General features: G+C 46.7%; 1 protein-coding gene across 25 annotated transcripts in view; it reads left to right on the plus strand.

Moving 5' to 3' along the window:
* KCNMA1 (potassium calcium-activated channel subfamily M alpha 1) overlaps positions 1 to 17569 on the plus strand; it is a 752929-nt gene that overhangs the window by 520940 nt on the left and 214420 nt on the right. For 24 of the 25 annotated variants that reach the window (XM_065894779.1, XM_065894755.1, XM_065894756.1 and 21 more), the window contains 3 exons: positions 2551 to 2626; positions 4642 to 4812; positions 6415 to 6506. In XM_065894779.1, coding sequence (XP_065750851.1) covers positions 2551 to 2626; positions 4642 to 4812; positions 6415 to 6506 — 339 coding nt within the window. Of the gene's footprint in view, positions 1 to 2550; positions 2627 to 4641; positions 4813 to 6414; positions 6507 to 6610; positions 6703 to 17569 lie in introns of all 25 variants that reach the window. The other variant, XM_065894778.1, reaches the window with a different exon arrangement.

Consider the following 17569-nt stretch of genomic DNA (forward strand, 5'->3'; position numbering starts at 1 on the left):
TTGGCACTTAACTATCCTCTGAGAAAATGAACATTTCCCTGAGCTCTCTCCCTTTGCCACTGGCTACCTGTCCCTCATCAGTCTCTCTCTCTCTCCAAGGTTAATGCACCTCAGAGGGCCTAAAAGGCAGAGACAGGGAGGTTTTGCTTTATTTTGGCTTCCTCTTGAGCAACTAGTTGGGGACAGGATGTGGTGATAGCCTCTATCCTCCCTGGGGCAGTAGCCTCTGGCCCTCTTCATATCCTCAACACAGGGTGTGGGGAAGGCACAGCTTCACTTTCACAACAAGGAAGACTTTCTGGTGGATCCCAGGCTGTGACTGTTCTACACTGTAGTGGCCGAGAGGGCAGACTCTGGAGCCAAACTGCCTGGGTTCAAGTCCCAGGTCTGCTGCTTACTGCGTTGAACTTGGGTCAGTTTCTTAACCTTGGGACCGCCTCATAGAGTCATTATGAAGATTTGATGAGTTAATATACGTGAAGCACTTCAAATGGTGGTGCACATGGTAAGCCCTGTGAAAGAACTGTGTTAGCCATTCTTATCACTGTGATCTTAAACTCTTAGCATTTAAACCATTGGTTTCCCTTGAGAAAGAGGTGGGAATGGCCGGAGATCAATCCATCCAGGATGATGGGCTGAACCTCGCTGTGGGCAGTGTTAGGCCCCTCTGGGGAGATTGAAAGAGACAGAGCTCTTTTCTGCACTACGCAGGTGGGAACAATGCCTTAAGACAGCGGGATGGGTTACCAATGAATAGCTGGAGCTGAAGGAGACGTAGGTCACTTTGTATTGCCCGTGGGTGGAACCACTTTAAGGAAGAGGTAGGGACTGAACCAGGCTTTGAAGAAAGGGAAATACTTGGATAGATGGGGAGGGCTTTCGAGCTGAGTAATATCACAAACAAAGACTTGGTGAGTAAGTCTGGCTGTGATGGAAGTTGCCAGGTTTGTGTAGAAAGAATCATGGCAGGAGGACCTGAAACTTCAGAGGGTGTTGAAGGTGGGAATTTGGACCTAATATTTTACTCAATAGGAAGGAGCCTTTGGACAGGGCAGCGACCTGCTGACAACAGTGGTTGAGGAGCTGTACACCCAGTAGGAGTGAACGGGGTGAAGGCAGATGGGACGAGTACAGAGGGGAGACCAGCTCACTCCGTGCAGATTCTTAGAGGCCCTGCTGCTCCCAGGGTCCCTGCCGACAAGACCCCTACTGTAAGGGAGCTAAATATCTCGTGAGTGGCAATCGATCTTCCTCAAGGAACACTGGTGGATGCTGAAGTTTTTAGGCATAAGGTTGTTGGGGAATAGGATATTCGTATGGTCTCAGAGTCCCACTCCCCAGATGGCATATTAATTATAAAGGGAAATGGGCACCTCTCAGTGGCGCCATCCGGCGTTTCCACCTTCACCAGGTGACTGGACCTGGTGCAACTGAGTTGGAATTTCCTGATGTGATGCTATCCCAGGCGGGTATTCTCAAAAGACGTATTGAAACAGGATCTGTTCAGGCGGGAACAGTCAGACAAATCCAGAATATGGGACATTCTGGATGGCAGCTGGCCTGGGTGCACAGAAAATGAAATTGGCACTAAAGACAGATTTAAAAGGGTGTGTGTATTGGTTGGGGGGGTGTGTGTTACACATTAAAGGAGAATAAAGCAGAGAATGGCAAATTGAGTAGCCATTACTACTTAGGCCAGTCAGCCCACTGCCTGTCTTTGTGAATAAAGTTTTCCCGGAACACTGCCACACCTATTCCTTTACAGGTTTCCCAAGGTGCTTTTGTGTTCCAGCAGCAGAATTGAGTAGCTGCAACAGAGACTTTATGACCCAGCGAAGCCTGAATATTTACTCTCTGTCCTTTTATTAGAAAAGCTTCCTGACCCCTAGATTAAAGCCACATAATCAAACGCAGCACACGAACCTCGATTGCTTCCTGAATCAGGGTGAAAGCATGAACGCATCAGTGAAGCAGCTGGAGATACGTAGATTAAGAGAACCTGTTAGATGCTGTGACTGAACCCGTGTCAGTTTCCTCAGGCAGGACGATTGTATTAGGGTTGTCTTGCACACTGTCCTTCTTAGGTGTTCGGTGCGGAAGTATTCGGGGGGCTGTGTCCTGATGTCTACAACGTGCTTGTAAATGGTTCAGCCAGGAAAAGGGAAAAAAAAAAAAAAGAAGAGAACGTGCATAGAGATAAAGCCAGTGTAGCAAAATGTTAACTGGTTAATCTAGGTGAAGGGCATCCGAGTGTTCATTCTATTGTTCTTTTACTATTTCTGTAGATTTAAAGATTTTCAAAATAAAAATTAAGAAAAACATTTTAAACCATCAGAGGGCTTAATTTAGGGACCACTTTCAGTAGCTCAGAAGTCATCTTCCTGTAGGCTCCGGCCTGAGCTACTTATGCCACCTTTCAGATCCTTCCCTTATGGTGGCTCTGGGGGCTTGGGTGTGGGAGTGGGCACTAAAGAGGCTCTGTTCCTCTGGAAGGCAGCCCCACGTGAGTCGTCTTCTGTAACCTGGGGATTTTGCTTGTGTCTTGCACAGTAATTCCATCAAGCTGGTGAATCTGCTCTCCATATTTATCAGCACATGGCTAACAGCAGCCGGGTTCATCCATTTGGTAAGTATCCTTGAAGACGCTTCAGTGCTGGCGTTTCTGGAACAAGGTCCTCTCTGAGTCATTTTATTACCTGGGAGACAAACTTCAGCCCAGCTGTAGAATGCAAAAAAAAAACGAGAAGCAACTGCACAGTTGTCTAAATTTCCAATCCTTTTACCCCAAACTAGTTCCAGGTGTTGAGTCACGGTCACACCCTTCACCTGCGTTTTTCAGCTCACCTGTATTGCTATGGGGGCCCTTTCATTGCTTTTTTTTTTTTTTTTTCCTGTCTGCAATAACCGCAGCCAACCACAAGATGGCAGTGCTTCCTCAGCAATCACCAAAAAAGGTTGGCGACCAGGTTGCACGTCTGGCTCCCATCTCTTAGTAAACAACAAATTCAGATTCCTCAATTTCCCTCCACTTCCCCCTTACAAAAAGCCCTCTTCGATTCTTTGGCCTGATTGCTTGTCAAGTTACTTCGTGTCTCAAAAATGTTAATTCTTTTAAATTAACGACTCCAAAGCCTTATATTATTGTCAAGCTGTACTCACCTTCCCAGGGCAGATTTCTGCCTGCTTTCTAGGGAGCATAGCTATTGTGGGAAGTGTGTTTCAAACAAACACAAACCTTTAAAGCTGGAAGGAGCCTCATCTAACTTGGAAGCTTTGGGTAAAGGTGCCTTTCCCTTGCTGAGCCTCTGTCCGCATGAGGGGTGGAAGGAAGCATTGTTACCCCTCCCTCCCGTTGGGATTTTTGGAATTCTCATCGGAAGGAAGACTGCCGGGCAATCACTCGGTCACTAGATCTGATGGTTTCCCACCCACTCCTTTATGCTGATGGTGTTCTTGGCTGAAATCACCCGTAGATAATCACTCTAATTCTGCCAAGTGCCAAAAATCACAGATACGGAGGGTTCATTGGCTGTTTTCAATAAGCAGTGGCCTCACCTTACTATTGTGTGAAGTACCTTCTGCTTCACCAGGAAACCTCCATGAAAAGGGCACATTGAGGACAAGCATTGATGTGTGCAAGAGGCCAGAGTTGGAGGCCCCGGGGGTGAGGGGGCCTGGGGCTGCCCATCCACAGGGACCACCCTGGCAGGTCACAGGCGTTGGCCATCCAGTGGATTGTAGGGCTGGACCTCTGTCCTCTAAAGTGTCTCTCCTGCCTGCCTCACAGCTTTGTCGGCAGATCATAGATGATGGGAGGATAGCAAGTGTTTGTGAGCCTAAAGCAGAGATGGGCCAACTGCAACCCTGGGGCAGAAGCTCTCCACACCTGTTGCCTCTGCCCGATTTCCTGCTGCCCCTGCAGAGTTGAGTTGTCCCTACAGAGAGCAGGGAACCCTGTGGTCCACAAAGCCAAAAATGTTGACCATCTGGCCCTTTACAGACTAAGCTTGCTGGCCCTAGGTCTACAGGGTGTGCAAATGGAGATAGTTCTCATGAGCTCGCTTTTTGTGCTTCCAAGGGAGTTTTCTGCAGTTTGCAGGGCAGAGCTATCACTGGTCTTCTGCAAAGCAAGGAAAGCCTAGTCAGACTGCAAGGGATGCTCTTTGGGGTTCGCTCGTATGATCTGAAGGAGCAAGGTCCCTCGGGCAGCTACTTGGTCAAAACAGTGAAAGGAGGAGGTCCCCTGTGGGAAGGTCCAGAATTTCTTTGGGACTGAGCAGGAACTCAAGAGAAGGGCCTCTTTGGCCCTTTAGTGCATTGCCTCTAGCCTCACGTGGCTAGAGGCAATGCCCTAAAATTCAACTGGCCTCAGATCTTTATAACAATGAGAAGAGAATGGACTCTGGATATGTTCCTCAGTTCCTTCCCCTCTCTGCCCCAATCAGCTGGGCAGGCGTGTCAGTGTGGCTTTCACTCCACCTTCTCCACTACCTGCTCAGAGGTTGTAAGCGTTACTTACAGAGCTCAGTTCAGGCCAGCAAACTCCCCGGGCCGAGGATGCCGTGCATCCAGAAACAACCTAGATGCCGGAGCTTCTGTGTTTCTGGTTTATTACGCCTGTAATGTTCTTCCTTCCTCTAGGTGGAGAATTCAGGGGACCCATGGGAAAATTTCCAAAACAACCAGGCTCTTACCTACTGGGAATGTGTCTATTTGCTCATGGTGACCATGTCCACTGTTGGTTACGGGGACGTTTATGCAAAAACCACGCTCGGGCGTCTCTTCATGGTCTTCTTCATCCTCGGGGGACTGGTAAAAACTCTTTCTTACAATGTTGATTTTTGTGGTCATTAATATTTTTCTATTATCCATTTTCTGAAAGCTGTGTATTTGAGACTGTGTTTCTGCGCTGGAGGCAAGCGACTGCCTTAGCGTTACAATCCGGTTAAAGTCAATCCAAACACCATGGTGACTTTTCTGCATATTTCTTTGGTATATTGGATTTGTTACCCTGAGACCCAGGCATGGTGTCCTTGTGAGGGACAGCCATTTAGCCCGGAGCAAACCTAATTGTCTTAAGAAAGCGATGCTCACTGATCAAGTGAGAGTGTCTGTGCCTTTGTAATGTAATTCAGCCTCTGATATTCTGCAAGGACACTGCTGTCACCTGAGGGGGGGTAGATACTGTTGATACTCTGTAGACAGTTTGCGGTTTCAAGAGCTCCCTGCCCCCTTCCCCCTCCCTGAACTTCCAACAAACACTGTGGCTGGGGCCTTGCTCTAAAGAGGAGTGTCCCCACCCCGGAAGAAGGAGAGCCCGCTGGTCTCCTCTGGATGGACATCATTACGTGAGCAGAGTATGGTTTTGTAAACAGCCAACCAACTCCCTTACACGGTATTTTCCCTCGCCCTCTTTAAGTCAGAAAGTTGCACTATTTGCTCTTCTGCTCTGTGCAGATCATCACGGTGGTTTATGACGTATTGTGCTTTTCAAGAGGGGTTTCTGGCAACTCGTCGGTGGTGGCTGCATTTTGTCTTTCAAAGTAGCTCATTTGACGTTTAGATTTTTGCTGTGTGTGAGGTAAGTGATTAAAACCCTAAAATCACACACAGCTTTCACATATGTACACCGCACATGCATTTATTTAATGCATCCACATCTCTGTTGTGTATGCATACGGCATATACATTTGGAAAATGTATATAAATGTACGTGTGGTGTGTACATCGGCACAGTGTTCTCGCAGCACCCGTGAGGTCCCTGCAGATGAGACCCCTTTATCCAGCCACAAGCACAATGTTTGTTGGACAAAACATGGCAGATTTGTGTTTCTCCTTGCTATCCTTTCCTATGTGATTTCTTAAATTTACGTTTTGTGCTTTTTAGTGATTTTTTTTTTTTTAGTGGAAAAGTTTATATATTTTTAAATCTTCTTTTGGTGTTTATTGTCTTTAATCGTTCATAAAGGCATAGATTCTCATGTGAACTATAATTAGAAAGAAAGGGCTTCTCTTGAAATAATGTGTGTGTGTGTGTGTGTGTGTGTGTGTGTGTGTGTGATTTTTCCGGCATGCGTGCATTCCCTTATTTCTATTCAGGAAGAAGAACTAGATATCAATTTATTTATTCCTGTCTCCTTTACATTTTTCTTGACTGATTTTTTTTTTTTTTTTTTTTTTTTTTTTAGTTGTCTAGGTTGGCTAATGTTTGTTTTGTCCTGTGTATTTTCAGGAGCTTACCCTTTTTGTGCTTTTATTTATTTATTTTTTTACAACCTAACATATTAATAGGTACCTTTGTAGTTCTAGCTCTTTTGTGTTTTCAGATCTTAATACCCCCCACTTCTGAAAAGGTCACCCCCTTTCTTTGGCCTGTCTTTTTAGTCTCTTTTCTGTCTCCTATCTTTTCCTCAGGCCATGTTTGCCAGCTACGTCCCTGAAATCATAGAGTTAATAGGAAACCGCAAGAAATACGGGGGCTCCTATAGTGCGGTTAGTGGAAGAAAGTAAGTATGCCAAGAGGTTTTGTTGCTTCCACTGCAGTAGAATCCTCTCTGCATGCCATTTTTTTTTTTTTTTTGGCTCTCGTTTCTTTGTTTCATGCATGTAGGCAATGTTTGCCCGCTACGTGCCCGAAATTGCTGCTCTCATCCTGAATCGGAATAAATTCGGCGGGACTTTTAACAAACATGGAGGCAGAAAGTAAGTCAGTTGCATTAAAAAAGATGTGGTTGAGTGACTTTCAGAGCCCCTGTGGCGGAGGCACCTGAATCCTGCCCCTCCCCACCCCCCCGAAGGGCCACATCCTGTGTGGGGTGTGATGTCAGAATTACCCCCACGAAGTTATCACACGTGGACCAACTCCTGAGGCTTGTTCCCATTCACAACTCTCTTCCCCCCCAACATCTTTCCAAGAGACACGACAGATGTATCCTGGAAGGGGTCCACGTGTAACTGGGGCCCTATTTTCTGTTCTCATCCGTCACACGTAAACCCAGCTCCCTCATTCTTTATATGCGTTAGGTGAGTGATTACGTTCCGGTCCCTCAGATGAAACTGATGCCATCCTGTGGGGTTTTTGTGCAGCCGTAACACGGGCTCCTACTCTCACAGGGAAGTCCTAAGGAGGGCAAGATCGAGGTCACCTCGGCCCTGTGGCCACCGGGGAACCAGTCCTCAAAGGGAATGATTACTCAGTTGAAATTCCTTCTTGGCAGGAAATACCATATTTATGGTACGTCAGGGCACGGCACGCTCTTCCTGATGCATCTTTTGTTTGGCTTCCCATTCGTGAATGCTTTCTTATTGAGGACTGTTTCATTTTGTGCTCGCGTCATTTTGTCAATATCAGTGTCAATGTGTGGGTCCGTTGTCAACCGGAAGTTTTACTCCTAAGTAGATGGCAGGGCCTCGACTGCTCTGTCCTCCCGTCTGGAGAGGAGAAGGTTGGAGGCAGGCAGGGCGGAAGCAACCATTCTGTACTGTTCTCTTTGATTTTTCTTTCTTTCTTTTTTTAATATATTTATTTATTTATTTTTAGCTGCGTTGGTTCTTCGTTGCTGTGCGTGGGCTTTCTCTAGTTGTGGCGAGCGGGGGCTACTCTTCATTGTGGTGCGCGGGCTTCTCATTGTGGTGGCTTCCTTTGTTTTGAGAGCACGGGCTCTAGGCAGGTGGGCTTCAGTAGTTGTGGCGTGTGGGCTCAGTAGTTGTGGCTCTCAGGCTCTAGAGCGCAGGCTCAGTAGTTGGGGTGCACAGGCTTAGTTGCTCCACAGCGTGTGAGATCTTCCCGGACCAGGGCTCGAACCCGTGTCCCCTGCATTGGCAGGCGGATTCTTAACCACTGCGCCACCAGGGAAGTCCCTGTACTGTTTTCTTTTTAAAGCTTTTTCTTGGTCACTCAGCTTTGTTTGCTTTTGAGTTTTTGCTTTCGTTTTAACTTCCATGCAGTAAGATATACACATCTTTAACGTACAGCTCAAGAATTTGTACCTATGTACAAACCCAGGAACTACATCCCAGATCAAGATGCAGGATTTTTTTTTTAACTTTTTATTTCATATTGGGGTACAGTTGATAAACAATGTTGTGTTAGTTTCTAGTGTACAGCAAAGTGATTCAGTTATACATATACATGTATCTATTCTTTTTCAACTTATTTACAAAACAGAAACAGACTCACAGACTTAGAGAACGAACTTATGGTTAACAGAGGGGAAGGGTGCGGTGGGAGGAGAGATAGTTAGGGCGTTTGGGATTGACATGTACACACTGCTGTATTTAAAATGGATAACCAACAAGGACCTACCGTATAGCACAGGGAACCCTGCTCAATATTCTGTAACAACTTAATTGGGAAAAGAATTTGAAAAAGATGCAGGCTATTTTAATTATCATTCTCCTTCCCAGTCACAAAAGTTCCTATCACAGAACTAGGATTTTGTTTTTTAAATTTCATACATTTTAAAATGAACTCTTGAATAGCCTATTTTGTTTTTTAAGAGAAAAATAAAAGCGGCAGCATCGCATTTCCATCCATCGGTCACATTGGAAGGAGCCAACAACCTCCTCTCCCATCAGTGATCTCACTGCATCCCGAGCTCAGGTGTCCAGTCCTCCATTCAGAAAATGAGGAGATGGAAAAAAGGACTCATTTTCTGGAACTACCCACAGGACACCCGTTTCCTTTCAAAGGCACGGAGGCCAGTGGGCAAGAGGAGGCCAGTGGGAGTCTTTTCTGTGGAGGCAGCAAGTTTCCCCACCTTCCCTCTGATGGGGCCCTCCTCCTCCTATTATTATAACAGCCCTGGATGAGACGAGAACCAAGCTGTTCCGATTTCTGGGCCATTGGTTGGATCCAAAAGGCCAAATAAGTCCAGAGATTTCCATTGTTCATTTTTTCTGTGCCAAGAGGAAAACAGCTTCTCGGTTCGTTTTGCCTCGAAGGTGCGGACAAGTCTCCATAAAGCAGAAGGCATTCCGAGGGCTCAGGTTGCCTTTATGGCCTCCCCACCCCACTGTCTCAGCCAGCCTTCCCCTCTCACTCACTGCCCCTGAAGAAGTCAATAAAATCAATTGCCTTGACGTCAACGTTGAAAATATTTCCTGACTCTCACTCCACGTACATTTTGTTTTTTCTCCAAAATAGCTGCCATAGTCCAGTGTGGGTGGGCCTGCTGGCTGGTGCCTTTTGTTGACGGGTGACCCAGAGGAGGCCCTGAGACCCACGGTCGCTCACCCGCTCCAGTCCCATCCGGTTGTCCCTTGGCCTTGGCAGCTCCACTCAAACCAACCCCCCACCCCCCCCCCCCCCCCCCCACGTGCTGACGGCTAGAGATCACAGACTTCCAGCAGCTTTTGTTCTGACTCCATCAGCATCTTTTATCACCGGTTTTAGCCTGGTTCTTTCTCTCTCTCTGTCTCTCTCTCTCTTTTTTCTTCTCCCTTTATGAAAATGCACACTTTGCTTTTAATGTTCACTCTGGGTCTCCGAGGTCCTCCGACCCTGCGGACAGAAAGTACGTTCTGTCATCAGCACCGGGACTGTTCACTTTACTTTACGCATTGTTTCCTGGTTCAAAAGCTAATTACTAAGTAGTTTAAAGAAGCCCTTTGGTCACTTAGATCTTTCATCAGAAAATATAAGCCTGGGAAAGGAACGGTAATAAAGGGCCATTAGCACCCTTTGTTTGATGTTGTTTTTCCAGTCAGTAGAACAAGATTGATGAAATGTTATGTTTGGCCAAAATTTGAGTTTTCATTTGGAATTCAGTGTTGAGAGAATGGGCTGTCAGAATCAATAAGTTTTCTTTCGCTTGGGATACGGGCATGTGGTAGTAATTAGCAATATAAGGTCTTTAGTTGAGCAACCAAGCATGGATTCTGGCAGCAAACGTAATGAGAAACTACAGTTGTTCTATTTCTAATGTCAAAAAGTTTCCAGATAAAATTAAATGCATTTGCAAAAGGAAAGCAGCTAAACTTTTTTGAAAGATAGAGTTCAGACTCTTAAAATAGCGCACTTCGCCCCGTGTTTTTGTGTATGCATAAATATATGTGCTATACCCATGGACACACGTACGTGTATCTTTTCTCCCTGAGATTTCATCAGATGGAGGCCCAGAAAGTAATTAAAACATATACATAGTTAAGGAATTTGTTTACGTGTGCACATTTTGCTCAGAAATAACCTCTCTAACAATGCATTAACTTGTCAGAGAACTCAAGGTAACGTGTAACCCAAAGCTGAGGAGACACACGACTTGGAAATTCAAAGATTATTTAAAGTAAAGAAAAATTTAGGTAGAGAACCTCGGGGTTTTGTTCACGCTACACCCAATTTCAGGATATTGGAGAATATGAAGATTTCGTTGGCACCTCATTTTCAGTTCTAATCTGTGTGTTTGACATAACGTAAACACTTCACGTAGCATCCCCAGAGCATCCTCACCAGCGACACGCCATCCAGGGCCCACAGAGGCTCACGCCAACGTTCTCATCAACATTCCTCACCCGACCTCCCACAAGACACCTAGAGCCAACAGTAGATGTGGGGAGATGCGTGTGAGTCCTTCTTTAGTTTAGCCATTATGTGGTAGGGGGGCTCATGAGATAGGGACTTGGGTGTTGATAACCAAAGGTCCAATCAGTGTCAAGGCAGGCAGTCTCTCTGAGTCGGAAGTCTTGGGGACAGTGAGTCTCTTGGGCTGAGACCTCAGATCTTACTCAGAAGAGTAGCTCTCCTGAAGCCCAGCCTGCCTCTCGAGGCCACTGCCTCCGCCTCCTTCCCTTCCTGTAAGCTCCAAGCCGCTCAGAGGTGGGGGAGTGGAGGGGTGAGGCTCCCATGGCCTTTGGGGTCCCAGCTCCCTCTTCTTCTTCCCACAGCCCCTGCTGTTTCCCCCAGAGGTTTCTCCTCTGCTTGTGACTCAGTGCACTCCTAGTTCGTGTATGAGAACTGACAAGATCATGGTCCTAGGTCACGTGGCCAAGGGCCATAGAAAATAATCGGCCAGAGAGAGGAATCCATCTGCCCTAACCCCCTTGTCAGAGGCAGCTGGGCTGGGGAGCCATCCAGACATCGTACTTCCCATGACGGGCTCCTGGGGCCCGAAACTGAGGGAGTCCCAGGCCAGGTGTTTGGGAGAGGGGAGGATGGGTGGGTTTGGATTATGCTACTGATTCCTGGTAGCCAAATGCTAGGAGGACACAGAGAGAGAGATGGACAGTTGAGAACAAGGAGTAGGGAAAGGGGGATGGGAAGCTGAATGTAACTTACTAGGAGGAAGATCCCCCAGCGGCATGAGGAGTCTGCGCCCCTCTTCTGGTAGGGGAATAGTCGTCACAGACTAACCTGGCTCTAGCTCCAGTTCAAGAAAGCTGTCTTGAAAGCTGTGTGGCAAAGACAGAAACGACCTAAGATTGTTTTAGAGCAAAACAGTGCAGTGTAAATGCCGTGGCTTCTCTTAGACCTCCTCCTTGTATAGACCGAGGAGTGCCACAGACTTCTGGAGATGAGAACACGAATCTATATACCCCAAGCCCTGGGACTGCCTTCTGTGACAGTAATAATTACTACAAATTGTATCTACAGATGCTTGCATCCTTCCCCATCCTCGTGGCAACCATGTGAGGAAGGTATTACTCTCATCTCCATTTGCAGTGACTTGCCTGACGTCGCACAGCTAGTAAAGGGTTGATCTGGGATTTGAACCCAGGGGCAGTCTGCTCCACTGGGCCATGCTGCTTCTCTAGATCATCTCTTGAGACCCCTCTCTGCTCTAAACTCCGTGATCCTATCATTGTATCCTTTCCTCCACCTCTACCCACAGTAGGGCCAGAACATTGCACACACAATGACCAGGAAGAGAAAGGCACCACGAGCATCACTTTGGGCCTCTCTCCCCCTTCTGCTTACCTAGTGCCTCTAAGGAGCCTGGCCTCGGCGTCAAGGACAAAAAGGTGGAGACGGGCCAAACCATTTCTTCCTGATTTTTCCCATTTGATTAGACTGCAAGTGTATTTACCTCTTGAACATGTCTAACAACGAGGGGCTCTCCAGGATGGACAGACAGATCATTGACCAAAATGAAATTTGTGCCTTATTTGTGGGTTTCAACAAGTTCCTCCCCTTCCTGGGGAGGTCATGTCCTAGGGGACCAGCCGTGGTGGATTGTAGTGATCTACCAGGCTTGGGCTCCCTCCTGGGCAGAGCCTACCTGCTTATCATCTGGAGAAGAGCATTCTCTGCCCGGGCAGACGTATCCACCTGGGTCCTTCACTTCCCCAGCTGGTCTGCACAGTTCAGGGCATTTCTTTGATGGTGGTTTCTTAATGGTCAGTGAGAACTAGGGTAGCAGATGTCCCTCCTGGAAAGTCTTGGGCGAGCTACATACACTCCCTGGCTTTATTTCATAGCTTTGAGTGGGAACCTCAGCTTTTAACCCTCAGGAGGCTGAGTCTTCAGGAGGGAGTTTGGGCGATCAATCTTCAACCTCAGGTGTGGCCTCAGGGTTGTACGATGCAGCCTTAAAGCTGTAGAGGTGGGCAGACTTTATCATGCTTTTCCATTTAAAAATGAACCAGAGTGCTCTATCATGTGCCTCAACGTCAGTGCTCATGTCTTACCAAGCATTCAATAATTTAGAACAAAATTTCAAGAAAGAACAGAGAGCACAGTTACCTGCCGCACTCTCCACTCCTGTTATCACCTTCGCTGGTTCACTCGTCGTGGCTGCAGACATTCAGCCAGTACCACGTGTCGGGCAGGTTGCCGGGTGGTGTTGGGTGCCAGAGATTCAGTGGTGAGCAAGTTACACACGGCACCTGTCACGTGGAGGTTACAGTCTCCGGGGAGCAATGGCAGTGGCACTGACAGACAATGGCAAGGGTAGGACTAAAGAACATGCCAAGTACAGATTTTAATACGTGTGGCCCAAACGAAAAAGACCTGAGACGCTGTTATAGAGCAAAACGGATTACTTACAGGGGTAAAGTGGTCCAGAGAGGTGACACCTCAGAGGAAGGGCTGTTACAACCTGTTCAACAGCCACCTACCCCAGCTTCTGTTGCCGCCTAGGCGAAGGGGAGCTAACACCCTAGGTTTTAAAATTCGTATTACGGGAACCCCTCCTGAAACCATCGGTCTTTAGTTCTGCCTCCAAGAAACCATGTCTTACAATATCATTTCTCTCAGGCCTAGCTTGCCTGCAGTAGTGTTATCCACTGACTTACCAGCAGAGGGCATCCTGCTTCCCTTCCCTGCTTCCTGATTATCAGCTCATTTAATTTTGTGTCTGTCCTCTGATGTGAAACAAGCCCTTCATCTCCCTCCGCATCCTTTGTTCTTTGGCGAGACCACATTCTCTTCCCTCCTGCCTGGCTGTCTTGTGTCAACAGGAAATTCCATTTTCTCCACCACTCAGGTTTTGCCCACCTGGTTCTAGACCACTGTTTAAAAAAAGAATTGGGATCTTAAACAGTCCGCTGCATCAGAACAGGGATTATTTCTTTACAAAGACTCCTTTAATCTACCCCCGCAGTCCATTTGCTGCCCCCAAAGAGAACTAGCGTGAGTCTTGCTTCACCTTCATCTCGTCCACGTGTGTTTATTGAGTGCTTGCAACACGCCAGACACTGGGGATAAATGTATTTCTACACACCCATAAAAATCTCCAAGTACACCACATCTGTCTTGAGCTATATGTTACATTATTTGGCCACCAAAGTGGTCGGGGAGTTCAGACTCAGAGCTTGTGTAAACCTCCCCACTTGGTTCCCAGAGGTCACAGTCTCCCTACAATAACACTTCTTTCTCTGCTCTTTCTGAGAAGGCCTGACCCCAGTGCTTGGGAAGAGGACGTGGGGTTAATTCATGGGCTGAGCCCCATGTCCTTTCCTTTCCCACACACGTGTAGCTCGGGCCACACTCCCTCCCCCTCCTCCGTGGCCTGTGCTGCTCCTGGGAGGCATGGTCCCTATAAGAGGCCATTTAAGATTTCTGCATCACAGACATCCCTCTGGTTGAAATGTCACTGAAGCTTTGCATTTTATACAAACTTCGATCCCTTGACAAGTAAGCCATTCAGCCCTCTCCTCGCGGGGTCCACGTGATTCCCAGCCTGAACTCTCAGGAAGGTTTTCAGATTCCTAGATTTTAAAAGCCATAAATTAGCAAATCATCAACATATCACCAGGAAGGATCATCTGGTAGCCATTCTAGTCAGAAGGAAACACAGGCCCCAATAACTGATCTTCACAGAGATATGAAGAACTGTAGACAGACAGACAGAGTAAATAGGAAGACAAACAGATAATTCAAGTTGACAGGCCATCTTGGAGTGATTAGGCATTCTGGTTTGATTAACATTAAACTTTTGGGGGAAGAAAAAAAAGTGAGATTGCCCTAATACTTTGGAAAAATGACCCCTCGACTACTTCTGGAATTCAGTACCAAGGGGCAGATACCAGAAGCAAGTGTCGTTAGGTGCTGTATTGTGTAATGTAAAGTGCCAGGTATCCCTTTCCAATGCGAGGGGTCTTGGTGGCTGTGGATGTGGGCACTTCTCTCTTTGCCTCTGCTTTGGTTCTTCAGTCCTTTTTAAACTTGAAGCTCTGTTTGGAGAGACTTGGGTGCATATTAAATCAATCTCCTGATAATACTAATGGAATGAAGGCTGTCTCCCTCCCCCCCCACCCCCTCCACACTTTTCTGCTGTCTCTCTTCCCTTCCACACGCTTATCAAAATGTTCCAGCTATTCTGAAAACAAGAATAGAAAGGTAGGTGGGAGATGAACTGTGTACCTTAAAAAATAAAGTCACATTCAGACTTAGACTTTCATTCTCAAATATTCTTTCTTCGTTAAAGGAAAAGAACTCTGAATGTGACTTTTCTAATTATAATCCCTGAAGATTCTTTCTGCTTAACCTCACATTTGATTGGGTGAATGCTTCCTGGGTAGATTCTGAATGTAAAGAACAAACACAACCAGGCAAGTTGTGTTGTTGCCCCGTGGTTTCTGTCTTCCGGCTGTGTCATCCATTCTCATAGAAGTCTTTCCAGAGTCGTGCACAGTGGTTCCCAGTAGATCTGGTGTTCATCCCACTGATGCTGCCATGATACACTGAAAATAAACCAGGAAACTTTCTAACTGGCCAAGTCCGGTGGCTCTTTTTATTAAAAAAAACCTTTAGAGGCTCATGCAACGTGAAACCCGTGGAAACTTGATTCTGTACCTCCACGTCTATTACTGGTATTGGGAAACAATGACCTGCTCCCACCCCCAAAACCACAGGGGCTGCTCCAAATGTGGGTACCACTTGTCAGTAAAAACAATCTTATCTCCCCCACTATACCTTCTCAGTAAGGACACATGTTCAGAGATAGATGCGTGCCCATCTTGTGAGAGGTTTTATGGCCTTCGCCACTGACCTCAAAGGCCAATGCCAGCTAGTATATAGAACAGATCTAGGAAAGCTCCTATCCCAACGTATTTGCTCAACTAACAATTATTTGAGCCCTGTTATGGTCCAGGCGCTCTGCTAGGTGCTGTGGTTCAAAGGATGAACAAGAAAATGTGATTCTTGCTCTCTTGGAGCTTATCTGAGACTTTGACCAATCAGAGCCATCCAAGGAGCCAGTAGCCGATAAACAGAAGCTGGGTGGTGCTCGCTTCGGCAGCACATATAATAAACAGAAGCTCGATGACAGGGGAGCGTCGTCCCCGTGAAATGCTCTTTTGGCAGGAGCTTTGTTCAATAAAATAATGAAGGTATAAAAGAATCATGAAGGCTACAAGCATTTTAGAGGAAATGCTCCTGAAAGCAAGTTGATAATTCACATTGTTAAATGTACCCGTTAGAGTAGTTGGGGCAGAGGTAACAGTGGGGTGACTTGTGCCTCTGAAAACCTATGGGTCTAACGATGGACCCAGTGAAAGAGGGGTGTGAAAAGATTTGGGAGGTAGGGGAACTGCTGCTGCCACCCTGAGTTCCAATCCTTTCCATATCTGACAAAGTCCTTCTGTGGCATCTTATGCCTTAGCAAGCTCTGGAACTGGTAGAATCCTCCTAGTACTTATATGTGGAGGCTCCCAGATGGAGGCTTAATGTGTTGGGGTCTACTCAAAGTGGATGGCTAGCAACATATGCTAGCTGGGGCAACACCCTTGGGTGTGGCTGGGGAACGAGGCCAGGATGTGTCAACTTGACTGTTGTTATGGGAGAGTCAATCCCAGCAGCATATGTTCTAGGGCCATGATGCATTATTTACCAGGGGTGTTCAGGAAAGAGGTGGGACTCACTTTGCACATCAAAGCTGGAATACCTCCCCTCTACAAGGGAAAATTAAGGACCATTTCTTTGCCTGGACTCATTCTCCCTCTGTTCCACCTTCATCCCCAAAGGGTGTAGCTGACTTTTGCCTCCATACTCTCTCCACTTGGTGCCTCTGTTCAGAAGCATCATTACCAAGTAGAAACAGGCAAATCTGATTTGATCTGAATAGAGGAAAGTGCTGTTCAGTGCCTGGATTTCTCTGTAAGAGCAGAGAACCACCTAGGATAGGAAGAAACAGGTCAAAGAAAGATTGGCTTACTTAAAAATGGCCAAAGGCCACCAAGCCCTGCAGTAGTGGATGGATAAAATGCAGAGGAGTGAGGGAGGGTGTTGGGGAGAGACACAAGGAAGAACCGGTGTAATTTGTGAGAAGTGGGGCCATTATGGAATTGCTTACTTAAGAGGCTGTGTGAGTCCTCTTCCAGGAAGGAAGGAAGGAGGAGAAAAAGAAACAAAATAGTGGTGATAAAACCTGCATACTGGGTTATTGTGAGAATTCATTGAGAAGCTAAAGTTAAAGTAAACAAATGCTACAGTTAGGATTCTTTGGGTATAGGCAACAGAAACTGATTCTTGCTGACTTCAGCAGAAAAGGAATTTTCTTTTTGGGAGGTTAGAGTATCTTATGGCATTCAGAGGAAAGCTGAAGATCCCGGAAAGGACAGAGATTAGCTAGAAAAGCAGCCCTAGGATCCAACAGGCAGCAATTCAGAGAAAGTCCTTACAGGGTTTCACCATCAGGATCAGTCAGTTCCCACCGTTAACTTAGCGTCCCTTCATTTAAGATTGAAAAGCTCTGGTTGGCCTCGTTTGGGCAGGGAACCATGGTTAAAGGTCCCAAGACTACGTCGGATTGGGGACGGGTGGTTCCCCAAATTAAAAATGAGGTGCTGTTCTTTAGGTTGGACAGAGCCCGTGCTCCAGATGAGGGGTGGCTTCTTAATTACGTGCACAAGCAGCAGAAACAGGGCTTATCTGCATGTCCTCTTCTCACACCTCTCCCCCATCCTTTCCCCAGGCCAAGGTTTAGGTTTTTGCTTAATCTTATCACGGACGCCATTGTAGACAACCAGAGCGCTGGGCCCTCACCGTGGTCCTGATCAATGCATTTTTCTTTGCAAGTACTTTGAAGACATTGTCAAAAAAAAAAAAAAAGTTGTGTGTGTGTATATATGTGTGTGTGTCCCAAAACATATCTAGCACCTAATTTTACGAATCTGTACATTTAGGTAACTGCAG

Source organism: Phocoena phocoena, chromosome 16 (assembly GCF_963924675.1).
Source record: "Phocoena phocoena chromosome 16, mPhoPho1.1, whole genome shotgun sequence".
Taxonomy (NCBI): domain Eukaryota; kingdom Metazoa; phylum Chordata; class Mammalia; order Artiodactyla; family Phocoenidae; genus Phocoena; species Phocoena phocoena.